Consider the following 27,999-nt stretch of genomic DNA (forward strand, 5'->3'; position numbering starts at 1 on the left):
TCTGTTATCTCACCCTCTCCTTCTATATTATCCCACATTCTCAACAGACCACCACCCTATGTCTCTCTCTCTCTCTCTCTCTCTCTCTCTCTCTCCCTCCAACACCCCATGGTGAGACCCAGGGGCTGTCCTAGTTTCCTGCATGGCTCGCTGGCTCTCACAACTCGTCTTTCTGAGCCACATCTCTGTAGGCCCACAGTCAGCGGCTCCCTTAAGTCACATGCAGATCTGACTGCCTCCCTTCGCGCTAATATTAGCTGCTGCTACAGAGAAGCTAACCAGGCCACATCCATGCTCTGCTCCACTTTGACTTTCACAGGACTTTGAAGAACTACACCCACGCACATAAACACCCACAGACACACGAATGCCACCATCTCGCCCATCACGTGTGTGCGCAACTGCGCACAGTCGGTGCGAGAGCACGTGTTTGAGCCAGTGCACATGCTAAAACAGCAGAATGTAACTCATATAAAAACACAGTTGCTTGAGCTCATTCAAAGACAAATAATAATATCACATCTTATTGCCGCTAACTTGACACAGGAACCTACTGTATGATTACCACACTCGTTGCCACACACATTGCCATATTCAGACACACTATGTCTGAATATCAATTTCTATGTGTGTGTGTGTGTGTGTGTGTGTGTGTGTGTGTGTGTGTGTGTGTGTGTGTGTGTGTTCAGTTATTAAGTCACTGAGAAACAGAGAGCACACAAGGTCTTTCTGGTTGTTGTCCAGTTTCCCAACACAGCGGGCTTATTGGAGACACATGCAATGTGCAATGCAGGGTTTCACATGGATTCCATAGTGGAGCTGGGGTCAACGCAGGCTCTTTTGCAGCCGACGACTGATCAAAGTTATGATCAGCAACAACAGGCGCTTAACACATTTAGGCCTGACCTCGAAATTTATTTAAAAAAAAATCTAAATCCTCCAGTTTTCTGAAATAAATATTTTCACAATTTTTCAAAAAATAGCAGACCTACAAGCTCGTAGCGCGCCACTCGGTGGCGCGCTATGAGCTTGTAGATCTGCGCTGCAACGCATTGTGAGCTTGTACATCTGATATTATAGAACATGTGTATTTATCTACTAGCATGAGGGGGGCGCCATGTAGTGGCAGATGACCTAATTCTCCCAAGGTGGGATTGTGTGCACAGGGTAATAGAAGTCCTTTTAAATTCTGAGATGTGTTCCTTCTTTTTCTTTATCTATACATTCCTTGGCCTGGTAGTGGATGACCTTGTTTCTATGGTACTGAAATAATTTGTTTTCTAACACCCTTGGAAGAGGAACAGTGGTGCGAGGTATGTAGGTTGGTGTTGTGAGAAAATGCTGCACACTCCTTTTTTCTCAGCTAGATCTACTTTGTTACTCGTGTTTAGGCTGAGATCAAAATCATTTTGCAGTTTTCTGATGTGGTCTCTAGAATGGCTATACATGCTCCTCCGAAATTATTCCCCTAGGCCAGAGTAATTTTATGATTTTATGATTATAATTATGATTGTGATAAGTTTCTTCAAGTACTTCTTAGAATATTTTGTTTGGTATGTCCATAATTTATTCTAACTCGTAGAAACTGGCTAGACCAGGCTACTCAATTCGGCATCCATGTGGGGGAACAATAACAGTGCAGCGCCCAACCAGATATATAACCGGTTAGGGCATTGATCACGCCTCCAGGTCTTAAGTTAAGTAATAAGACCTGGTACTTAAGACACGCATAATACTGCCTAAATCACCAAAGTCAGTTCGGAATGACATATGGAAAGCCTGGTGACAAGAGGTTACTACTTGTATTGACACAATAACAGCAGAGTCGTTTTTTAGGCTGGGTCCACCACGAGAATTGTTCATCTCTGACCTTGTTATGGAGAAAGTGTTTTGTTGTTTTTGGGTGGATGAAAATGAACATTTGCAGCCCACCCACCGCTTCCCAAAATAAGAAAGAAAAGGAGAAAACTAAATCAGTCTACCAAGGAAGGAGAGAAGAATCACTTGACTGTTTTAGAAGCTGTCATATTAGATCTGTGTAGAGTTCTGTTGTTGGAAACCCAGATGATGTTATGGAGGGAAAGAGAGTGTGAAAATACCAGAGAAGATAGAGTGTACTATTTACAGTATGAATGCCCAAGGAGAGAAGAGACTCTTCATTCATAATAGACTTGAATATCTCCCATTCGCAGGAAAATAGCAGCCTATGAATCCTGCACCTTTTATTAGATTTGGGTTATTTCCAATAACCATGTATGGCGTAAGGCGTACGCACAATATGCCGACTTCTCACCCTGTTCAGAGTTTTCCCCTACAGCTGATCAGACACTAGGAGAAGCTGAAAGCCAAACCCACCTAATAATTCAATTAACTACTACAACCTTACAGTATATCCTGTATTTCATTAACTGGAGTTCCACAGGGGTCTATACTAGAACAACCCGACCACCTCTACACCTAATGTAATGTTTGCCCCAGACTAAGGACGTGGTCAATTTAATTTATACTCAAAATAAGTGCCGTGAGGTCAAAATGTTGTTTGAGAAACCTCTCGGAAAGTTGTACAATTCAGTTCCTTAGTAATGCCCAGTGCTGTGATGCTGTGAACAATGTGATGACTCTCCTCACTCACCTGTGAAGCTGTAGGTACTCCCTTGGCCGGTTCAGAAGGTGAAGGAACCGGTCGACGATCTTATTCTTACCCACTCCCTATAGAGGCACACAAAAATCAGTAGTGTAAAGTAACTAAGTACATTTACTTTTTTTAAGTACAATTTTGAGGTATTTGTACTTTACTTGAGTCAACCAATTTTCTATTATTTTACTTCTACTCCACTACATCGCAGAGACAAATATTGTAGTTTTACTCGACTACCTTTATTTGAAAACATTAGTTACTAGTTACTTTTATTATTACAAAACATACGTTAACCACTTCAGCCCTAAATGCATTTCGGCCATTTGAAAATAGCCGATGCGACGCATTATGAGCTTGTAGATTTTCAAACGATTTTCTTAGACATTCGAAAACATGAAATGGGACAAAAGTAAAAGAGTATTTCTACACTGCAGTATTGATACTTTTACTCAAGTACAAAATGTGAGTACCACCACTGCATAAAAATGAAGTGAAAACAAAAACAAATAGACTGAGGCCAGACATCTCTTTTGCCAAATATGCCACAGTGTGAACGACGTACAAATCAAATCGTACAAAAGATCAAATCTGCAGCTTAATACTCTTCTGACAGAATAGAACTATGTCTACTTCAATGCAGCACAATGTTTGGCATTTAGTCGTATTCCCATATCGGTAACAATTTACTGGAAGGTCAGGTCTATAATGCATTATAATCGATTTTATAATGCATCATAATGTACTTATAAGGCTTCATAACACCCGTTATATGTTTATACGGTAATTATGCATAACAACTTATAACAGGGTTTGTGGAGTGCTGGTCAAAATGCGTTAAAAGCTCAGCGGACGCCGGAACAGCACATTATAACTACCATACTTATAATGTGTCTTTATGTATAAAGAAAGACCCATACGTATATGACCAGCTACAATCTGGATTCTCAAACACCTTTGAGATTTTCAAGTGAGTCCTGTTCCAGAAAAGGTTGAGAACCACTGTGTCACTCTGACAGCTCCTAATGTCCATGGCCACAAGCACACAACCCACGCATGGACGCAGTGACAAGACACAGTCATACGCACATACAGCTGCACACACAGCCTCTGGGCCTTGGCAAGGGTACACCATGTCCATTTCCCAGCGGCCCTCCGCTTCTTCCTGCAACCCTGGCCATTGTTCCCCCCCAAACCCCCCTCTGGGATCAGACAGAGGGTAGAAGAGAACAACCGAGAGGTTGAGGATGAGGCGTGCTTGTCCCCGCAGCCAACTACGGTGTGCTCAGGGGTTGGCAGAGTGACACAAGGGCATGAGGGAGCTTGTTTCATAACCCTACCCTTCACACTCGTCATGCTGAGCTGTCTTCTGCGGCCTACTTCAATGAGACCCATCACTCCAGTATGGAAGACAGGTCTAAGCTTGTGCTCTGCTTGCTACCGAGTGTGTGATATAGGGATGGGCTTGACTGACCAAAATCAAAGTCGATTATGCTGCTGCTAAAATTAACAGTGAATTTATTCTGATATGCTCATGAACTTGTTCATGTATAGCCACGCATACTAGCCTGCTTGAACATTAGGCTAACAGGACAATGCTAATGCAGGCATCCTCTAAATGTAGTAACTATGGGCAGGTTTTGGATGACAATATAGCCCTTGCAAAAGAAAAATGAATATTCCTGTGGCGATTTGAAATGCTTTTGCTGGTTTTGCAAATCAATAAGAGACTCTTATCGAGTGGCTGAGTTGCGATTGGTCACTCACCTGGTTGCCAACCAATAGGAGGTGTTCTCCCAGGAGGAAGTCTTTCAGCATGTCCTCCATCACCATCATGTGCTGCAGTGGAATTAAAGCAGACACAAACCGAGGCATTCATTTCCATTAGGGGACATCTTGGACAGTTTAGAGACAAACAGTCATTCAATGCATCACCATTTTTGTGAAAACAAATATACAATATTATTTTGTATTGTTATGTTTTACTTTGACTTGTCCCATATCAGAGTTTCATATGCATGCATGAGGCCACAACTCCAATTTGATATAATTTCTGTCTCTGGGAACCTACAGTAGGGGTCGATTTTTGTCGCCACCGTTAACCGCGACGCGGCCCGCAAGTCAGCCGCTGCCCGAAAATTACGAGTATAGGAGCTTGCTCTGTCCCTTAATGGTATTTTGGTCCAGCGTCACCCGCTATCTATTTTGCTATCTATCTTTTTTTGGGAGGTTGGCCTCTCCTTTTGCACAATACTCCTTGCTGTTGGCGCATGCGTGTTGCCGTTCACCTCCCTGTTTACAGCTCAGAAAGAATGCCTCGTATCTCCTAATCTAGTATATCAACATGCCTCTCATGGCAGGGATTATTCAGCGATTCATCGTCATCATAGCGAGGTAAGCAAGCAACATTATTCCTCCCGGTTTTTGTACGGAACAGAAGGGAGGGGGCTTTCAGAGTAAAAACTGCCATATCTGCACGGCACCAGAGCTGCTATTTTTAAAGAAATCCTGGCGCTGATTGTGTTAAAATGATACCGTCTCTCCTCTCATCTCCTCTCACCCCCTTCTCCTTTTCAGCTCTGCCTTTCTGAGGGACAGGACGGAAAAACAGGTCATTCACAAATGGGGCAAGCCAGAACTATCTCACTTCTGCTTCTTTCTCTCCCTCCCTCTTTCAATTCGACCAACAATACAGAAGATGGAGATGATAAAAAAGGGGGAGAAGGCGAGGACAGAAAAATTCTGATTCAAATTAAGATTCAAATCTTAAAAGTAAAAACCCTTCAGTGAGAAAGCATGGGGGGAAAAGACAGACAGACGGACAGACACAGAGAGAGAGAGAGAGAGAGAGAGAGAGAGAGAGAGAGAGAGAGAGAGAGAGAGAGAGAGAGAGATGGACATATCTGGGTCATTGCCGCTGGACATCAGGCTGTCAGTCTGAGAATACTTTTTCCTACCCACCAACCAACATATATTTCTTCTTCCATTCAGACTGCAAATGAATAGCTAGTAAGATTGCGTATAAATCCATAACTCAATACAGCAACTACCAACAAGGTAGTTGTTAGTGGGCTCTGCGTTTTTCTTCAAAGATGTCTGTGTAGCTGAACTGAACAAAACCAACGTAATCAAGGAATTTAGCATGCACGCACGCACGCACACACACACACACACACACACACACACACACACACACACACACACACACACACACACACACACACACACACACACACACACACACACACACACACACACACACACACACACACACACACACACACACACACACACACACATTTCTTATCCAATAAAGCCCATCAATAATATCAATCTGAGGTGAAGTACGTACTAGAGGGCCAGATACGAGCCTGCAGCTAGCGCTGAGATGAGCATCTCCCGGACTCTTGTGTCACGGGGCAGAGGCCTATAGCCAGAACAACAAACCCTAGGCCTAGAGGAATGTCAGCTCCAAAGCCCCAAATCATCCAAATCCATCCCAATGAGATACAAACTGCCTGATAATAGACAACAGGAAAAAGAAGGAAGAGCAAGTGAGAATGAAAAGAGAGGATGAGAGGATCTAGGTGGCTTGTGGTTAAACCTCCAGTTTCACAGTGAGCCTAACCTCGTCTGAATATAAATCTGTGGTGAGCATGAGCAAACTCAAACATTGCATTTCACTGTGGTTCTTAAGCGGTCAGTCATGGAATCTTGGGCTACTTTGCAGCAGGCCTCCTAATCAAACCTAAGATCCAAGATGACAAGGCGATTTCTTGTTGCTTTGTCAAAGTACCGTATGCGTCAGAGACAAAGCAATCAAAAGGTAGGGCTATCTTGCATGCTCCGAGTATCATGTCATTGCATGTGAATGATAATATCAGTACCTGTGCGTTATCATAGAAGAGCACATCTGGAACTTTCATTTTCTCACTGGTGTTGAAGATTGGAGCAGACACACGGCCGATGGTCAGCACTCCATCCTTCACTGTACCTGGAGAGGCAGTGTGGAGAGTGTCACTTTGTGCGTGCCTGCGTGCGTGTGCGTGTTTCTTTCTATGTACACTTTGTACATTATCCTTGAAAATCCTGCATGCCCTTATATTTTTCAAAAACAGATATGCAAGTAATTGGAATAGGAGGATGAATGGACTACTCACAGCTGTGGTCATGTTCTCCAGGGACTGCACTGTCCTGGATGGAACAGTCAGCCAGGTTCTTCTGAAGGGAAGCACGTGCCAGGCTTGGCAAGAACCTACACACACACACACACACACACACACACACACACCGCGCGTACGTACACACACACATGCACGTGTGCACAAACACACACCCGTCTGCAAGTTATTCCAAGCTGCAGGGGCAGCACACATGAAGGGTCATTTGCCAACCTCAGGGAACTGTGGTACATATACTACTAATGTAGTATATGTACCACTATAGTACCACTATAATCTGTACTACTAATAATTTATACATATATTTTTAAATAAATTATCATTTATGAAAAAAATAAAGAAAATAAAAAATATGAAGATACTAGGTATTATATAGGCCTGACAGCAATATGTGTTGTATGGGTCTGTGCGTGCGTGCGCATGCATGTGTGTGTTTGTGTGTGTGGACCTAGAGAGGCAGGCCTTGTTGACAGCATGAGCTATGCTCTCCTCTGGATACACAGAGAGACGACGACAGATTCTTAGCAGCTGTCTGGTGGAGAGAGATGAGGCCAGAGACTGGGCCTGGAGAGAGAGAGAGAGAGAGAGAGAGAGAGAGAGAGAGAGAGAGAGAGAGAGAGAGAGAGAGAGAGAGAGAGAGAGAGAGAGAGAGACACACACACACACACACACACACACACACACACAGGATAGAAGTTAGAACACGTACTGTACACACATCCGGGTGGCACGGGGGTCAAGTAAAGTTCCTGACCACCACTGTAGAGACTGGGGTTCCAGCAGAGGAGGCGATCTCTGTCACTGCACTTGTGACTCCTACAGGTTGGTCTGTTCAGCGGGACATGGAACTGAGAGGGATAGTAAGTTCCTCCACACGTGTTACCCTCTCGTGAAACTCCTTATTGTCAGGGGAAAACAAGCGTCTGGCCACTATGTGTGTATATGGGACGAGACGCATGTTGCTGTCTAACCCTCCCCATCACCAAACAACATGTTGCTCTCTACACCCTCCCCAAGACCACAGTAGGGGTTGGCAGGGACAGAGATCATACACACACACATAGGGTGAATTTGCAAAAAAGAAAAAAAAAGAAGCAACTAAACAGTTTATGAAAGAACACATCACATACACAGATACACACACTGAGAGAGTACCAAAAAGAGAGCTGCACTTACGGTGGGGTCGTTGGTCTTTCGGAGGCTGTGTGTGAGGAGAAGTAGCTGTTCTACTGACTGTGCAGGAACATTGGGAGTCTGGAGGAAGACATGGACAGTGAAAATGGGTGGGGGTGTTGAGAGAGAGAGAGAGAGAGAGAGAGAGAGAGAGAGAGGCATCAAGTTGGATGGGATGGAATGCAGTGAATGTATACAAATGGAATGTAATGTATACTTCATATCTACCATGAGTGTTTGACATTGACATTGACAGATGTGTGTCTCTCACCAGTCCTTGTATGAGGCTGATCTCCTCCGCCCTGGCCAGTGGTTGGACGGTGTGGTACAAGAACATGGTGAGGAGCTCTGGATTCAGCCACTGCTGACCACTGGCCCCGCTGCCCCCCACCACTGGGGGCTCCGCTAAGGCCAGAACCCTGAAGGATGGGTGGATAGGGAGGATAGACCTGCAACACACGCACGCACACAGATTAATATTGTGTGGAATAATAAATTGACCTAATTTATTCATTTTTTTAAGATATTTTTTCTGCCTTTATTGATAGGTTGAAAGTAGACTGACAGGAAATGGGGAGAGAGATGGGGAGGAAGACATGCGGCAAAGGCCGTCGAGATCGGGAGTCGAACCCGCGGCACGCCGTCAGGCCGGCTCAGCAGCCTAGGTGCCCAGACGGTTGAGCTAACCGGCCGGGCCAGAAATATGATCCCACATGGGAATTTGATCCCACAGGGGAAATGTAGTCACACTTGAGCGCAAGGGGGAGCAGTTATAGGTTAGGTGTCTTGCTCAAGGATACCTCAATATATTGCGGGGGCCAGGAATCAAACCTAGGACCATCTGTTTTCCAGGCTGCCTTCTCTACCCATTCAGCTATGGCAGCCCGATCTCTGTCGAAGATATGGGCACCGCTTTTGACAGCTGACTGTGTCATCCTCTGATTCAAGGAGACGGCAAAGTCCATTGACACTGCCCCACATTGACATTATGGACACAAACATGCACGCACACTCTCTCTCTCTCTTTCTTTCTCTGTCAAGCCTAGTTCAGAACAAATTAGCGAGGATGAGCCGAGTTGAAACTTGCAACCACTTGAAAGTAACGCAATCCCCAAAACTGTGGTTTGCAACATTCTAAAACCTGACAGTCCACATCTAGGTGAGGAGCAGACGTGGTTTACCCTTAACCCTTTTCCCATAACACATCAACCTATTATTTGTGTGTGTACATTTGCCTAGAGACGGAGAGAGCGAGATGAAGATGAGAGAGAGTGGGGGCACAATCTGAAGGGAAAAATGATTAAATATGGGCTATTTTGCTCACAGCAAATTTTGAGTCATATAGGTGTATATTTAAGTTATTTGACTCATCTTCCCTGTGCAGTTTTTGTTTTAAAAAGCCTAAAAGGCCAAAATAAATATTTTGTATGTTCTAATGTTCAATGCCAAAAACCCAATTAAATAGTTAATCACAATTATTTAAATGACAATTGATCGTAAAGATGTCATGATCGTGACAGCCCCAATTGTCGCTACAGTAGGTTTTACAGCTACTGTACCTGTAGGTTGTACAGCAACAATCTCTGTATACAATACAACGCTGGTGAATACATAAACACACACACACACACACACACACACACACACACACACACACACACACACACACACACGCACACGCACACGCACACGCACACACACACACACTTTGTCTGAGCCACAGGAGTGGAGGAAGAGGAAGTGGGTTTATTTCAGCCCAGACGCCCCGCCACAAACATCCTTCCTGCCTGCCTAGGTGGAGTTTCAAGACATACGCACGCACATGTACTAACACACACACACACACACACACACACACACCTACAGTACATGCATTGATAAGAAAAGCAGAGGTCATTTGAGGTCAACAATAACAAGACATAAGAGACCTGTGACTATACAGTATAGTATACTGTATTAAAAAGGATGAAATGTCGTCGCACTAAAAATATAAATTCACCTTTTCACAACATTTTAGTCACACATCCTTCATCACACATACTGTAATAAGGCACTAAGGCAGTGGTTCCCAAAGTGGGGTCCGGGGACCGCTAGTGGTCCTTGAGGGAGTTCCAGGGGGTCCTCAGCTAAATGATAGTTTGGAATCAAATGGACCCTTATGGGTCTGTACTCTGTAACTCTGAGAGTGTACAAACGGAACCGAATGGACCCGTTAGGGTGCTGCGTACAGAAGTCTAAATACTGTCTCCACGGGGCATAGTCAGATAAACTCGCAAGCGTCAGGTCTGCACAAATTAGAATACATGCAGTGATAAATAGCACCCTCCCTGAAGGCTTTCTTTGAACACGGGCCTTCTAGACACACCACGGATTCAAACCCACGACCTCCGCGGTGGTGGGCAGGCACCACTGCGCCAGCCTGGCACCCACTGGACTGTACTCTTTGAAAAGCACCCGGAGAGAGTATACACTTTGCAAAGTAACTGACAATGGTACATTCGCATGCTTTCTGCCCCAAATGCCCACAGAGACTGGAAAAAGGCCGGGTATTCATTTATTCTGCATCTGCAGCCTGGAATAGGCCACAGAAGGACATAATACTTGACAAATTATAATCTTCAAATGTTCCAGGATCTAATATGAAAGAATTGGATGGTTGTCAAATTGTTGATGGGTCTGGATTTCACACCTCTGCCCTGCTCTCTCTCTCTCTCTCGCTCTCTCTCTCTCTCTCTCTCTCTCTCTCTCTCCTTCCTGTTAAAGGCTGAAAGGAGTCAATGTTGTCTTGCAGAGTCAGGGATCACATCTGTCCTGTTTTCACAAAAGCAGATTCAGAAATACTTCAATCCTGGACTCATCAACTGTAATGGCAAAATCCTGTTTCTTGACCTGTGTTTATGCGTTCGTGCGTGCACCCCTGTGATGGTAATTATTAGGCTATGGGAGTCAGTCCTTGACAACAGGTGTGATGATGTCATGCAGACCTCATCAACACCCAAGAAACTATACAGATCATTAAATCACTTCACAGCTATGTTTCGCACGCGCGCACACACACACACACACACACACACACACACACACACACACACACACACACACACACACACACCCCACACACACCCCCACACACACACACACACACACACCTTTCCTGCAGTTGCTGGTCAGACAGTTGGAGTTGTTCTTTCAAGGTCTGGTATCTGTCCCACCTCAGCAGTCTGGTTCCGTCATACAGAGCCAGCTCACGGTCATGAAGCAACCTGGTATTGATCCATTGAATATGTTATTAGCAGTTTGCATAAGAAAAGCACAGGGAAGTACAGTTCAATACAAGGTAGAGGATGTGAACCCAAGTTTCCATTGGGGTCCTTATGTACTCAATTCAACGAAACGATTAACACATTGACTGCCCCCTGGTGGATGAAAGTGCTTGGCTGCCACCGGATCTGCATCTGTTTTAGTATAACGTGCATCCGGTTTCGCGTTCCATTTTAGATGCTACATTATTGCTACAAAATGAGGCCATCCTAGGGCATTAAGCAACTAGTCGACTAGTTTAATAGTCGACTAGTAAATCCACTAGTCGACATTGTTGGTACTAGTTGACTAGTTGATAAGAAAAAGAAAAAAAAAAGTTTATTTTTTTTTATTTTTTTCCCGATTTTGTAGGCCTCAAGATCAGGTAGATTATAGTTATAGTCACCATGTACACAGTTTTTCAATGTACAAATATTTATTTAAAAAAACAACACAAAAAAAAAGTTTATTTTTTTAACTTATTTTATTTTTTACATAATAGGTAGTTAAACAACTAGTCGACTAGTAAACTAGGCAACTAGTCAACTAGTAAAAATGACTAGAAGTGAATGCCCTAGGCCATCCTTGCTCTAGAAAACGCCAATGTTCCAATCGCGATCACCACAATCAGAAAAGACCTCCGAGAATGGTCAAAACCATGGAGAGCGCCATAGATTTAGAGTTATGAGCAACTTTAGTTGTAAAGAAGAAGTGTTGCGTTAATGCACAGAGCCGGTCAAGGAGTGCTTTAGAAGGCATGGCCAGGCAAAAAAAATGGATTACAGCGATCCCGTTTTATATAATTAAAAAAGCTTAGCCTATATGGCGGAGAATTCCAGCTGACTGATTTTATATGGCGAAATACTCGGCAGTTAATTGATTAATAACAGACAAATATACAATACTATGCAAAACAGTAATTCACAGCATCATCGGTTTGACGTACTTTATGTGTAGATAGATACTGTACAATGTACTGTATGTACTGTATGTAGATCAAGAAAATGCTGTTGTCGCGGCAGTATAACAATCAGAAACAATTGAAAAGAGTATAGAATAAAAAAATAAATGAGAGAAAACTGGAGGTTATGCAATAACCATGGTTATATAAAGGATATGAGTGAATCAATTCACTATGGGTTATGTCCATTCTTGGACGTAAGACAGAAGAAATCTATACACTCACGTTCTAATGATATTAGAACGGGCTTTTACGTCATGACGCAGCGCAAGTCCCTCCCCCGAGGACATAAATACCTGCGCTGTCGTCTAGGCGTCATTCGGTAATACTTTCTCCTTCTGCCGTTAACAAGCTAGAAGGGTATTTTGGTGAATTGATTCACTCATATCCTTTATATAACCATGGTTATTGCATAACCTCCAGTTATATTAAAGTCTACTCGTGAATCAATTCACTATGGGAGACCTAATAAACTCCCTTCAAATCACTGAAGAACGCACCCGTCCTCACGTGCCCCTCCAAGCTGTGACGTCACAGGCGTGACGGGCACAACCCTTACGAGACATCACTTTTGAGGTCAAAAGGTCACCGACCTAGTGACTTATAAGAGGCGGGACCAAAAAGACCTCCGGTCAAAATGGTCCCTGTTCCTATATAAGGAGCTGATGAACCATGTCACCTTATGTGCCCCGAGGCCTAGCCACTAACAGTCCCTATCGTCCTGTGAGTGTCGGCCTAAGTCCCATCCTAGCCACCAATATACGTACGGCCTTCCCGGTATATAGAGTTAGGTTGACTGTTTATTCATTCATGCATCCAAAATGCACATATCTATATGTCCACATATACTATATGCTCACCACCTTTATTCATACATAAACATCCTTAAGGGGCATACCTCAGCGGGAGGCAACCTGCGGAACTGCATGTGCCACAGTTGGTTCAGTAACGTCCAGGTTATAGAACCTGGCAAAGGTCGACGGCGAGGACCAACTCGCTGCCGTGCAGACATCCTGTATCGAGATACCCTTGTAGAGTGCCCAGGATGCCGAGATACCTCTAGTGGAGTGTGCCCTCAACCCCACTGGAGGCACCACCCCAGCCGTGGAATAGGCCAACTGTATGGCCTCCACAATCCATTGGGACAACCGCACCTTGGTGACCAGTTTTCCCTTTGCGCTAGCGCCCCAGGCCACAAACAGCTGGTTGCCCTTCCTGAAGAGAGCCACCCTGTCCATGTACACACGCAGGGCTCGTACCGGGCATAGACAATGCAACCTCCCGTCCTCCTCCATCCTAAATGGGGGCGGATGGAATGACCGCAGGTCCACTGGAACACTGGCCAGGTTGGAATTCTTGGGTATGAAGGCCGGGTTTGGTTTTACCGTGACCCGCATTCTATCCTCACTAAAGACAGTGCAATCAGGACTTACTGAGAGCGCCTGTAGATCACTAACTCTTTTAGCCGTAGTGAGAGCTAATAGGAGGACGGTTTTTAATGTTAAGAATTTCCATTCCACTGATTTCAGTGGCTCAAATGGTGCCTTTGTCAGGGCGTCCAGTACTAAAGATAGGTCCCAAGGAGGAACCAGGGACCGAGTAACTGGGCGGGCCTTCCAAACCCCCCTCATGTATTGTCGTATGAGTGGGTGTTCACTCAGAGCCTTATCCCCCATGCCAATATGACACGCTGATATAGCAGCCAGATTGACTTTGATAGATGATTGTGACTTCCCGTCATCCAGCATGCCCTGCAGGAACGTCAGAACCGTTCTCACTGAGGCCTGGAATGGTAATTCCTGGCCTGGCCTATCCGCACACCATCGCTCAAAAACTTTCCATGCAACGTCGTACTGCCTCCTAGTGGACTGAGCCCTAGCCCCCTGAATAGTGGCTATCACGTTCGGGGGTAAGCCCTCAGCACTCAAATTGATCCTTTGACGGGCCAGGCCCATAGATCCAGGGTCTGAGGGCAAGGGTGGAAAATCTCGTAACCTGCTTGCGTGAGCAGGTCCTTCCGCAACGGGAGCTGCCACGCCTGGTCGTACAGGAGGGAGGCTATCTCTGACCTCCATGACCCCCAGGCCGGAGCTATGAGGACCACCTCTAGGCCTTGAGTCCTCACTCTGTCCAAGGTGGGTCATATTAATGACAGCGGAGGGAAGGCATAAAGCAGACCCCGTGGCCATTTGTGAGCCAGAGCATCCAGTCCCAGTGACGAGCTCCCCTTGATGGAGAAGAACAGGTGGCACTTCGTGTTCTCCTCCGATGCAAACAGGTCCACTTTGGCCATGCCAAACCTGTCCCATAACTGCGTGGCCACCTCTGGGTGGAGAGACCAATCCGCATAGCGGAGCTGGCCCCTGGATAGCAGGTCTGCTCCTGCATTCAGGAGCCCCGGGACGTGACAGGCTCTGACCGAAAGGAGGTGCATGTCGCACCACGTGATCAACCTGTGGGCTAGTAGATGTAGAGTCCTGGACTTGAGTCAGCCCTGTTTGTTGATGTAACACATCGTAGTGGTGTTGTCCGTCCTCACTAGGACGTGGCGGCCACGAATAAACGGTTCGAACTGGTGTAGTGCTAAAAATACTGCCATCAGTTCTAGATAGTTGATGTGGGCGTGCCTCAGAGCATCGCCCCACACCCCCCTGGTCGCCATGCCGTCGAGAGTGGCCCCCCACCCCGACATACTGGCATCCGTGGTAACCACCTTCCTGGAGGTGACAATCCCCATAGGGACGCCCTCCGTAAGTGTGGCTCTGTTTTCCCACCATTTGAGTGCCTGCACACACCCCACCGTCACTCTGACTTTCTGATGTTGGCGGCTGGTAGGAATACGTAGAGACCGCATCCATTCTTGAAACGTAGCCTGCCTAGACGTACCAGCGAAATGGCAGACGCCATGAGCCCTGCCATTCGTAGACACACACTGAACGGCACCTTGTGCCCCATTTTGAAAAGTGTCACACATTTGAGAAACGATTCTGCTCTCTCCTGGCTCAGTCTGGCCGAGAACGAGAGGGAGTTCAACGTTACGCCTATGTAGTCTATCGACTGGGTTGTCATCGTGCTCTTTGCATGATTTATAGTAAAACCCAGGGCGTTTAACTGATCTACTACAAGTTTTGTGTGAAACTGCGCCTCTGCTGGCGAGCTCGCGCACAGCAGGAGATCGTCTATGTAGGACATAATGCGGGTCCCTTGGTGACACAAGGGAGCCAGCGCCGCCTGAGTGCATTTCACGAATACCCTGGGGGATAATGACATCCCGAAGGGGAGAACCATATATTCGTATATCTTCCCTTCGAATCCAAAGCGCAGGAATTTCCTGTGCGGTGGATAGATCGGGACATGGAAATAGGCGTCCTTGAGATCGATACTGGTGTACCAGTCGCCCTGGCGCAGAGAACGCAGTAGAGTCGTTGCTGTCAGCATTTTGAATTTGAAAATTTTGAGGTATTTGTTGAGAGCCCTCAGATCTAGGATCGGTCGTAGCCCCCCCCCCCCCTTCTTTTTGACCAGAAAATAGCGGCTGTAGAAACCGTTGTTTTGTTGGTCTAAAGGCACCTCTCTGACAGCTCTCTTGGCTAGTAATTCGAGGATTTCTGCCCGAAGTACTTCCGCTGCCTGCCCCCCCACTTGAGAGAGAATTATCTTCCCGAACGTGGGTGGTGGTCGTGCAAATTGTAGTTTGTACCCCGTCTTTACCGTGCGTAAAACCCATGGGGACGCGCCACATAGCTCCCACTGTTGAAAGCACCGTGCCAGAGGATTCTCTAGCATGGGCTTCATTACTAGTGGAGCGATAGCACTCCCTAGTGGCCTGGGGACGTAACGGTCGCGGTGCTCCTGTGTTAGGAGCACCCCCCCGCCTAATCGAGCCGGCGGGGAGGAATTGCGACCGTGAGGAGCCCAGCCTGTGGCGAGCTTTTTCTTCGCCACAGGGCTGAAGTACTGTCCCACCGCTGTCGAGAGGCCTAGCGGCTCTTTCTGCGGTGGGCTCATAATGCCCATACGGGTTCGATGTTGTCTTTTTATTGTGTTTTGTTTTTTTAAAGTATGAGGCATTGATGTGATCAAGCGCTTTATTAGACAAATATTTGCATTTGTAAAAAACATTTTGCGTGCGGTAATGGCTTTCTTTATTACAGCAGCATTTAACACAGTAGCATGTAGCACAACAACATTTGGAGGAATGTTCAATGTCACTTTCCCGCTCTCTGCGGGGTGCACGAATCTCTTCCTCATCGCCACTGGTTCCGACGTGGGGCCCGTGGCCTCTACGGTCGGAACCGGGCTCGAACCCTTGGGCACGGGATAAGTCCACTCAGGCTATCTAGCGCGCCCGCGTCCCCGTCCGCGGAAAGCGCCTCTTCCACGAGGAGCCCTCTGGGGGACGTATTCCCGTGGCTGGCTGCGAGCGCGGCCAGCTGCCGCTCTGTCGACAGGCTGAGCCCGAGCCTGTCCTCTCTCTGCACGGGGCCTATACGGCATCCTGCCTCTGTCAGTCGGTGGGCGGGCGTGGCCCACCGTCGGTGGACGGTACGACGGTGCAGCCTGCCTGGCTGGCTCCTGTAGGTAACGCAGTCCCTCGGCATTCCTCCTGCTATTCTCGCCAGCGGTGATGAGCTCCGCCAGTGCCCCTTGAAACAGGTCTGTTGGCGCGGCGACTCCCTCCGCAGCGACGCGCCGATCTAGCAGGGTGACGCGGAGCGTTCCGGTCACCGGGTAAATGTCCGCCCACCTGAAGCGTTCTTGCATAAAGCACAGCGTCATGGCTCGACCCAGGGACCCCGTGGCTGACCTAGTCAGGAGTTTTGCCTCGTCATTCAGGCGCCTCACCTCCGCCAGCTGTGCCGCCGTGGGGGCATCTCCTGCCATCTCCAGTAGTACGGTGAGGGAGCCCTGCAGGAGGGCCTCGGCATTCAGAGCCCTCGCTACGGCTACGAGATGTCCGTAGATGCGCCTGAGTGAGGCCGAGGCAGCCTTGTCCTTCTGGTCTGGGAAGGTGGGGGCTTTTCCAATAGGCCCATACTGGGGCCGTGTTGGGTTTATCAGGTACACCGCCAGCAGGCGATCAATATCGGGGAAGCCCGCTAGCCCCGCAGCCTCAGGTGTCTCGGTCTCTACCGGGAAAACGCTTCTGTCGCGGGGGGGGGGGGTCGGCGGCATTTGGACGGTCCCACGTCAAAGTGAGGAATTCTTTGACGCCCTCCGCCAAAGGCAGGAGGTGTCTGTCCGGCAGTCTGGCAGCGGCCGGAGCGACGCCTTGCCACCGCAGGGTTTGTGCCGGGTTAGCCGGTGCTGGTCGTGGCCACTCTCGTCCGCACCTGAGCGCCGCCATCATGTAAATAGCTAGCAGCTCCGTTTCGTCTCAGGGAAGCAGCGGCGACCGCCATTGGAGCCGCCTGAGCGAGTGGGAGTCCTTGTGCGATCTCCATTAGCACAGCCACGGCTTCATCGTCCAGATGGGGGGCTTCTGGAGCCTGCTCCTCCTCTCTGTAATGCTGGTCGTTGAGGCCAAAATCGAAGAGATCCTCTTCCTCCTCGTAATCTGAATCTCTCACTCCTCCGTCCTCGTAGCGAGGTTGCTGGGGGTAGGGGGGTTCTCCCTCCTCATCCATCAGCCCTCCCCAGGCATGCTCCTCTGTGGCGGAGGGGGCTGGAGGCCAGGGCAGTTCCTCCAGCGCCGCCGCCGGTCCTGAGAAGGTGACTGCTGGCACCGAGGTGGCAGCCGTCGCGCTCGCCGAGGCCCCCCGGCTTGGGGCCTGGTTAGCACGAGGCCTAGCACCCAGGCGTGCATAAACGTCCCGGCTGTCCGAAGCATTCGGGCGGACGGCGTCTTCATCCACCATGTGGCTCGGCCATTCCTGTTGTGGCGGGAGACCTTCGCTAGGTTCGCGCACCTCGGATTCTTCCTCCTCATCTTCGTCACCTTCGTTGAAAGGTTCGTTGACTGGGGAAAGGAATAATTTACGAGCCCGCCTCTGGCGTCTGAACAGCATGAACCGTTGTATGGCGGCACACTTCAGGCACTGGTTTTTGCGCGGTCAGGGCCTCTTCGGCGTGCTTTAACCCCAGGCAGTAAACGCATGTGAGATGCGGGTCCATCCCCGACATTTTATTGCCACAGTCCGCCACGCGGCAGTACTTTTGCGGCAGGGAAACGGCTCCACTCCGGTCTCGACGGGCCATCGCCTTGGACCTCGCTGTCTTCCCTTCCATTCTCTGCTTGCGGAACTCTTAGTTCACGGCAAGGTGTTTTTCTGTGGGCCTCTGACGCCTCGACAGGGGAGCTAACCGTTAGCTTGTTGCGAACACGCTAGCGTTTAGCTATCAGGTAAGCTGCTCTTAGCTCCGCCACCTGTATCTCTAGAGCTGAGTTGTTCTTTCAAACCGGAGCGTCTGAGGCCAACACGGTAACAAAACAGCAGAAGTTTCTTTTTCTTTTGTGAGTGTAGCTTTGCACTTACTAAGGATTCCAATTTCCACCTCGTGGTACCGAGCAACTGTGTCACTCGTCCTGATGAGATATGTAAAGAAAGTTGGCTTCAGTAGCAGTGGTTTAGCTTGTTGTCTTACGCAGAAGAAGAAACGAATGACGCCTAGACGACAGCGCAGGTATTTATGTCCTCGGGGGAGGGACTTGCGCTGCGTCATGACGTAAAAGCCCGTTCTAATATCATTAGAACGTGAGTGTATAGATTTCTTCTGTCTTACGTCCAAGAATGGACATAACCCATAGTGAATTGATTCACGAGTAGACTTTAATATAACAAGAGGTAACGAATGGGGATTAGGAATAGGGTACAACAAAACAGATTTAGGGTCCCTTGCTTGGACCCGGGAATTTTGCCACTACTGTTGGAGCAGCCATAAACTACACAGGTTCATCCTGATGTTCTGGGCATCTTTGTAAAGTTAGTGTTAGTAAAAAGCAGGTAAAAGAGTAACGTGTAGTAACGTGTAGTAATGTAGTAGAAGAGCTGACTGTGTACACCGCAGATATCTCGTCTTCGCCTACAGGAAATACGTTGGCTGCGACCAGGGGACCCGTCTCTGAATGTGTCTACCGGTAGATCAGCTCACCTGGCCAACCATTAAAAACACACTTCTTCACTTGGGAGTAAGCAAGAGAGGCTGTGTTGGTGAGCTCATCGCTCATGATTCATAAAACATACATAACCTACAGTTTTATGTCATCAGATTCGGAATGAGCTCACTATGGGATGTGAAAACTCCCGGCTTGCCAGAGAACCAGAGTCTTGCCAACCAAACAAGTCTACTCATAAACGAGTAACGGGCTGCTCCCCACTGGGAGCCCCAGTGTAGGAGTTCACTAAATCACCATGTGTGAAGGTAGCTCCCTAAAAAGCTCCTTCCGTCTAAGAGTCAGACCTGAACTCCCAAACAAGAAATTTGACATGTGTACCTGGAGAGCACGGCGAGGGTTCCCAGGTTGACCCTGTGAATGCCATCCAGCACTAGCAGCTTTCCCTCCTGGGCGGCAGTAACCAGCGGGGAGGCCCTCCATGCTGTGTCCCCATTAGGGAGGGTGTAGCGCTGCTGCAGCAGGTCCCTGGCTGTCATGTCCTGGAGAGGAGAGGAGAGGAGAGGAGAGGAGAGGAGAGGAGAGGATGACAGTGAGACAGTTCTCTCCGGTATATTATTCTGTCACACAAACCATGGAAATTTGATGAACTGACAATAAGAATAAAAAATGTCACCATCATTGGGATTTACCACGTAAACATTTAAACCATATTTCCGTTTGTCGGCTGCTGAAATGATATCTGTGTTTAGCCGATAACAGTCAATTATGCAGGAACGGTCTTTGCACAGTCTGTCAAATCCACCAGAGCCATATCATTGACAAGACAGAGGAGTCACAGAGAATTTATTCCACGTACCGATCAGTGATCACTGAATTGCTGCTTCTCAGCCAAAAGATGCTTTTCTTTCAAAAACAGGCCACTGGTATTTATGTCTATAATGAATCAGGTAATAAATGAGGATATGCATAAATGATGTGTGGTGTGAAGAGACACAATGACGAGCCTTCTGTTGTCACGGCAACGTGACCAGACAGACGCATGTTGGAGAAAGCAGTCTCTCTTGGCTCCTTTAACACATAGTTCCTGAGTGGTGTGACTGTCTGTCACTGACGTGTCTGCTTATAGTTCCTGAGTGGTGTGACTGTCTGTCACTGACGCGTCTGCTTGGCTGAGCTATGGCTGTCTCCTAACCTGGAGCAGCCTGACTTAAGTCTAATGTATACTCTGTCACATGATGGTGACACAAATAACAGATTTTCAAGCTAACAATGCAACACATTGCATTGCGTTGTTAGTATACAAAGCTTCTTAGACAAGACTCAAGAATCTAAAAAACGATATTGTCACATCACTGGTTTACAGGAGTAAAGAATTGGCCGAAACGTTGCCTCCTTCAATAATTGCGAATGCAGTGAGCACTAACTATAGAAGCTGGCCTAAACTGTCTGTGTGTCACGCTGTAACACCACCGGCCCGCCACCAGAGGGCGCAGCTGTATCACACACAAAAAACACACACACACACACACACACACACAAAACTTAACTTAAAAAAAATACTTAACTTAAAAAAAAATACTTAAAAAAACACACACACACACACGCACGCACACATACACACTAAAAAAATAACTTAAAAAAATAAAATAAAAAAAGAGAACTTAAAAAAACCTTAAAAAAGTACGTAATTTATTCTAATTGTTGTTATTGCAATTAACGAGCTGCGTTCGCTTCCCGCGTCCGTGCGTCTTACTTGTTGTTCTCCTGTACCATGCAGATCGACAGTGTGTGGCCGTATTTTTTATTTTATTATTGATGTGCACTTGCCTAATGCCTACACACCTGCTCATAACACCAAACTCACCACCTCTTCAAACTACTCCCAGGAAATACAGGACAATACACGCACTGAACTGAACCCCACCCTAACCCTAACACACACGCTTGCACACGCACGCGCGCGCACACACACACACACACACACACACACACACACACACACACACACACACACACACACACACACACACACACACACACACACACACACACACACACACACACACACACACACACACACACACACACACACACACGTCTCACACACACACACACACACACACACACACACACACACACACACACACACACAGTGGACCAGAATACAGACACATGGAGCAGAAATACTGCAACACACACACACACTGGGGCAGAAGCACTGCCTTATATATGTATGTGTATATTTAAACATCAAATCAATGTTTATTTATATAGCACATTTACAATGACCTGAAGTCAGTGCTGAACAAGATAAAATAACATAAAATAAAATAACAATAAATAACGTAAAAGAGCAAAAAAAGAGCAGAAAAGAAAAGAGCAGAAGAAAACATAATTAATCCAAAGAAAAAGAGAAAAACAATCAAAGGAAGCCAAAACAAGCCAAGCGGATGGCAAAAAGAACATATCAGTGTACAGCATACACTACAGCATCAAGGCGTACAGTACATGGCAAGGAGGGTATATACATGGTCAAGCAACATAAAAAGCCAGGGGGAAAAAAATGATTTTAGCACTATCTCTCTCTCTCTGTTTCTGCAGCGCCACTTTTGCCCCTACTGGTACTCATAGTCACACACATAGGTTAACACATGTCACATAGGTTAACACGGACATTGCTGTTCCTTGGAGTGGTTGCACCACTCAAAAATACCCAAAGACTGGGCAGAGCGAATGGGAAGAGGCAGGCAGGGTATCCCAGCATGTTGTTTACACATGGCTGCTAAATGTATTCTGCCAATTGATTATTGTTTATTAGCACGCCAGACTGCACTCCGATGTTGAGCGCTGCTCTTATTGATTTGTTTTAAATTGTTTTCACTGTAATTTCATTGTGTTGTCTTGCACAGCAGTGAAATGACAAATTATAACGTTTTCTTTATGTCTTCTTAGGTGTTGTTTGTATAAACTCACACGGTAAAATATATTTGCAGTTGCTCTCCAGCCTTATGGTGTATGGTGTTTTCCCAAAATGGGAATTTCTAGCCTGACAAGATGAATTGCCTGACACGGAATTCCACAACTCCCGAAGCCAAAGTAACCCCTGACCTCAGCCGACTAAAAATAGCAGCAGCGTAATGCATGAATAAATAAGCCTGCAGTGTACACACACACACACGCGCGCGCGCATGCACGCGCACACACACACACACACACACACACACACACACACACACACACACACACACACACACACACACACACACACACACACACACACACACACACACACACACACACACACACACACACACACACACACACACACACACACACACACACACACACACACACACACACACACACACAGGGGGAACTCATTTCCTGTACAGTCCTCACTGCATTCCACAGGTTGTCTCACTCTCTCTCTCTCTCTCTCTCTCTCTCTCACACATGCACACAAACACACGAGCGTACTTGTGCACATGGACGAGCGCACACAAACACACAAATGACCAGTGCCACTTACATGCCTCTCAGCGCCCAATGCGGGATCTCCAAATAATAAACATTCATTATTTCATCTGACAATATGCATTGAAAAGGTGCCATGGTTACATAGGTAGTTTAGTTAGTTTCACAAAAGGTGCTGTTCAATAATACTACAATAAATAATAATGTATTTTATAAATGCGATCATCGGTTGTTTATTTAGTTGTGAGCTGTTGAAAAAAAGCTTGTTTTGAACAAAAACTCAGTCTGGGAGAAGAATCCAGCAGGGTCCCTACACATTCAGAATCCAGCAGGGTCCCTACACATTCAGAATCCAGCAGGGTCCCTACACATTCAGAATCCAGCAGGGTCCCTACTCCCTACACATTCAGAATCCAGCAGGGTCCCTACTCCCTACACATTCAGAATTCAGCAGGGTCCCTACTCCCTACACATTCAGAATCCAGCAGGGTCCCTACTCCCTACACATTCAGAATCCAGCAGGGTCCCTACTCCCTACACATTCAGAATTCAGCAGGGTCCCTACACATTCAGAATCCAGCAGGGTCCCTACTCCCTACACATTCAGAATGTCAAAATTCCATACTTTTTCCAGACTCAAATCATGTCAAATGTCAGGCTGGTGGGTCTCTCCCTGGGAAAGCTGCGGGCGAAGAATGGAGGTGTCAGATATCAAAAGAGCACGGTTCAGTGTCAGAGAGACTTTCAGGGCGACCAGGGCGGCAAGTGGCAGCCCTGGGAGTACGGACACCCCAAGTTAGGGCGACAGCACGAGCTGGAATCTCGTGCCCACCCACCGACCAGGGACCAGGGACCAGGTCACCAGGGACCAGGGGTGCAAAGTGTATTTATTCTTGTTTATTTATTCAATAGGGATGGGGCGCCTGGGCGCCCACCAGAGATTTTATTATTTATTATTACACTGTTTATCAGACCTGCATTCGGTACTAATTTTTGTCTTTGTTCTGTTAGCAGTAAACACAAAAAATGGAATGCCATTGCCAATGAATGGCCAGCTTTGAGTGTTTCACAAACATTGTGTAACACAAACATTGAAGACAAAAGTGAGGACGCAAATTGTGATTGTCCGGAATGAGATGATGTATGATGAATGTACAGTATGGTGATGAGAGCGCCACTCACTGATTTAAGCAATATTACACGAGAGGGGGTGGTTTAACATCATTAATGCACGCCTGCGATGCTGCAGGAACTCGTCTGCAGCTTGCCTGCAGGGCCTGTAATATTGCAATTATACAACAGTTACCCTTGAAATTAAGAGAATCGCTGAATTTTTTTTTTTTTCAATGACAGATGTAGTCACCACGACCACAAATGTCCCAAGAAACTAGCTAGCCTAGCCACCGAGTCTGCTGCGCTCTGACGCACACGCAGCAGAGCGCCATGACGCACACACGCACACGTGAGAGAGAGTCACACACACACACACACACACACACACACACACACACACACACACACACACACACACACACACACACACACACACACACACACACACACACACACACACACACACACACACACACACACACACACACACACACACACACACACACACACACACACAGCAGTGATCTCTGGGCAGGGCAGTTCCCAGTGTGTGGCAGCCCCAAGTCTGTCAGGGGGCTTGGGGCCCAGGTAGTGTATGTGATGAAAGCCAGATGTTGGTGCCTGGGCCTCTCTCAGCCAAAGCCCTGTCTCTCACCATGAAATAAAACTAAACTGTTACAAACACAGATGGCATAACTACTTGCTTTATAACGTGCCCATAACCAAAGCCAGAGTATGAATCAAATGCAGGTTCGAATGTCGTGAATTCCTCTTGGTTATCAATCATCAGGGCATCCAAGTACAGGACAGTTTACTGTACTCATAACTGGCTACGAGACAGTAGTAGTCGTAGTAGTTATAGTATAGTGGAAGTGGATGACGTTGTTGGACCAATGAAAGTAAAGTAAGTCACAGACCACTCCATCAAGTCCCAGAGGTTTGAAAGCCATCTAATAAGGTACAGAGTACTACAGACATCCCTTTTTATTTTAATCACTTACGCCCTATATACTATATATATACCGCTCTCAAAGAGCACTTACGAAACAATTCGAAACTGGCCCCTGTAAAAAAAGCCCCCCTCTATTCTTCTATATTGTACACGTTTTTTCTAACAATGTATTTGATGATTTGGTTTTTGTCTTTAATTGTTTTGATGAATTGAAAATGGAGGACCCTGATGTAAACAAGTCAAGTCAAAGCAGTTTTTGTATTGACCTGTACCTTCCTTGTAACCATTCTGCAATCTGTTAATAAAAATCAATCAATCAATCACTTCATCATACAGTGAATAGTGAAAATCTGCCATTTTCACAATTATTTTTGTACATATATTTAAAAAAAGAAATCACACTCATGTGAAGTGATCGCTCTTATCATCATACATCACATTCCGTGCTCAGCCAATCAAATCATCACAAAAGTAATTCCGGCCAATCGCTTTTGGCGTCTTCACTTTTATGCTCTCACTTTTACCATCAATACTGTATGTGCTTTGCTGGGCCTTGCTCAGCCAATCAAATCATCGCTATGGGGTGATCAGGCAATCATCAACCAATGTTTGCGTTCACACAGACCCACATAGGAGGGGCTAGCGCCCCTCAAAAAAAAGATGAAGATTATAGTATTAGTAGTATATTTATTTTTAAATTTGCCTATAATGACATGCCCAAAACCGGCTTCTACTCATATAAAAGGACTTCTATTTAAGGAGGTCTCTTCAACCAAAGATACTTCTTCCATGTTTAAGCGCAGCTCATCTGCCCCTCCTCTCCCACTTCTGGTGGAAGTGTCAACGCAGGGCTGACCCCTCCCCATGACACCACAGGTCATGACCTCTGGAATGCCAGTGATGTCTTTGCCAGTGATTTACTTCCTCTGACATGCATGCACTCATATACACACAGACATACACACAGACGCGTGTGTGTACACACACACGCACACGCACACACACACACACACACGCAGTTTTTTTTCTCCCTACCAGGGTTGCAAAAGAGTCACTTCCTAGATCACCCGGCTGGAAAGCTTGACTTTAATGGATGCGTATGCATACAAAAGTGAATGTCCGCTGTTACAGATTTAGCTACAGCATCATAGCTGAGAAAACCTGAGGTGTCCAAGAATAATGTTGTTTCTGATTCCTTATACTAATAAGAACAGATTGTGTGTGTGTGTGTGTGTGCGTGTGCGTGTGCGTGTGCGTGTGCATGTGCGTGTGCATGTGCGTGTGCATGTGCATGTGCATGTGCATGTGCGTGCGTGCGTGTGTGCGTGCGTGCGTGACAGAGTAATCTCATTCTGATAGTTCATACTATGGAAAAAGACCATCCAGCCTTACCTGGTAGAGCATGACTTGTTCTGTGCTGTAACCCAGCATCTCTGCAAACTCTCTGGCAATCACCGACTTGCCACATCCCTATAAAACACAGTAGTACTGTTAACACATAGCAAGACTAATAATCACTGACCACCATTACATGGACAATATTTCTTAAATTCAATTAAAAATGTTCAGATTAAAGAATCAACCATAACTGTTAAGAATCTAAACAGTTGTGGTTGAAGACCCAGATTAAATGTTCTAAATTCAACTGTAGCTGTGCAGAATTCCAGGTCATCTCAACATCAATTTGGGATAAAAAGAAATAATTAAAAACTGATTTTGGTGTGTGCATAATACATTTCTGTAAAGCTCTAATTTTTTTGGTGTGGATGGAACAGAGTGGCATTCCGATGCACCGCCATTCCGACTATGTGACTTCCGCGTGCGTTTAGGTTTAGGGACAGGGTTATTAATGACTCTGAGTGCGTCAGAATGGCGGTGCATCGGAATGTGCATAATACATTTCTGTAAAGCTCCAATTGTTGTCAATTGTACCAGCTACATGAGCACGGGCTCGGGTACGATTGCAAACAGCATACGCGAGCCTAGCGTGTGCATGCTGTAACATACAGATGAAATCTATTTTTGCCCAATGCATATACAGTAGTGTGTCCACAAAATACAATATTTGAGTAGTTTGGCATTTCAACTCACGTTCATAGTATATTACATAGTATACATAGTATATTAATGCCCCAAGGTCAGCTGCAGGCTGTAGTTTACAAATCCTGGTAGGACATTTTCTTCTATGAATCACACTATGGCTTTTGATATATTATTCAGATAATACTTGAAATTGATAAGTACAGCTACCGTATATCGGGCAAAAAAATAAATAATTAAGTCATTCCAATCAGAGATAAATGAAATGATAGGAATAACCTTTTATATGATTATTGTATGAATATCTTCCACCCTCAACCTGATTAAAAATAATTTCTGATCAGACCAAATAGGATCAGTGTCTTCCAATTGAGGTGTTTATGGCATTTTCATTCTGATTGAGATACCATTACGATTAATAGTGGAATATCGGCCCAGGCGGTGGCGTAACCGTCTGGGCACCCGACTGGTAATCCAGTCGCAGTGTGCCGCGGGTTCGACTCCCGAGCCCGACACGGCCTTTACTGCATGTCTTCCCCCATCTCTCTCCCGTTTCCTGTCAGCCTACTGTCTGTCCCTTCAAAAACCAATAAAAGGCGTAAGCCGCAAAAAAAAAAAAAAAAAAAAAAATCTAATAGTGGAATATCAATGTCAATGCGGTGACTGTTTGTGTGTGTGTTTGTGCGCACGGAGTGTGTGTGACAATGTGTGTTACATAGAATAGGAACACATACCTTGGCCCCTATCAGACACATGTCCTTGACCATGTGTGACTGCATCATCTCAGCCAGAAGCTGGGCGTGGCTTGCCGTACTGATGAAGGAGGAGCTACTGTTGGGTGGGCGGGGCTCCTTGGTGCCCACCGGGACCTGGAGTACAACAGAAAGAGGACATAATCGCCACGATTCGTCAGTAACTACAAATGATGCAATTTACGAACTGAATCTTTTAGATCTTGGATGGGAGCAAAGTACATTTAATTCACTATAATACTTTCAGGCAGCTTGTGGTACGTATTTTACTGTTTACTGCAACCCAAAAGATTTTTGCTGTCCCACAAAATGAGAGCGTGGCTTCAAAAGCCCTGATGTTTGTTACATCATTTCCGTGGCT

At 46.4% G+C, this 27,999-nt stretch overlaps 1 protein-coding gene across 1 annotated transcript in view; it reads right to left on the reverse strand.

Annotated features, from left to right (window-relative positions):
- vwa8 (von Willebrand factor A domain containing 8) overlaps positions 1-27,999 on the reverse strand; it is a 110,227-nt gene that overhangs the window by 69,182 nt on the left and 13,046 nt on the right. The window contains exons 11-21 of the mRNA XM_079518720.1: positions 27,621-27,755; positions 26,239-26,316; positions 19,686-19,846; positions 11,139-11,252; positions 8,261-8,438; positions 7,993-8,070; positions 7,265-7,380; positions 6,796-6,890; positions 6,523-6,629; positions 4,403-4,474; positions 2,633-2,709 (exon numbers count right to left, since the gene is read on the reverse strand). Coding sequence (XP_079374846.1) covers positions 2,633-2,709; positions 4,403-4,474; positions 6,523-6,629; positions 6,796-6,890; positions 7,265-7,380; positions 7,993-8,070; positions 8,261-8,438; positions 11,139-11,252; positions 19,686-19,846; positions 26,239-26,316; positions 27,621-27,755 — 1,211 coding nt within the window. The remainder of the gene's footprint in view (positions 1-2,632; positions 2,710-4,402; positions 4,475-6,522; positions 6,630-6,795; positions 6,891-7,264; positions 7,381-7,992; positions 8,071-8,260; positions 8,439-11,138; positions 11,253-19,685; positions 19,847-26,238; positions 26,317-27,620; positions 27,756-27,999) is intronic.

Source organism: Electrona antarctica (genome assembly GCF_951216825.1).
Source record: "Electrona antarctica genome assembly, chromosome: 13".
Classification (NCBI taxonomy): domain Eukaryota; kingdom Metazoa; phylum Chordata; class Actinopteri; order Myctophiformes; family Myctophidae; genus Electrona; species Electrona antarctica.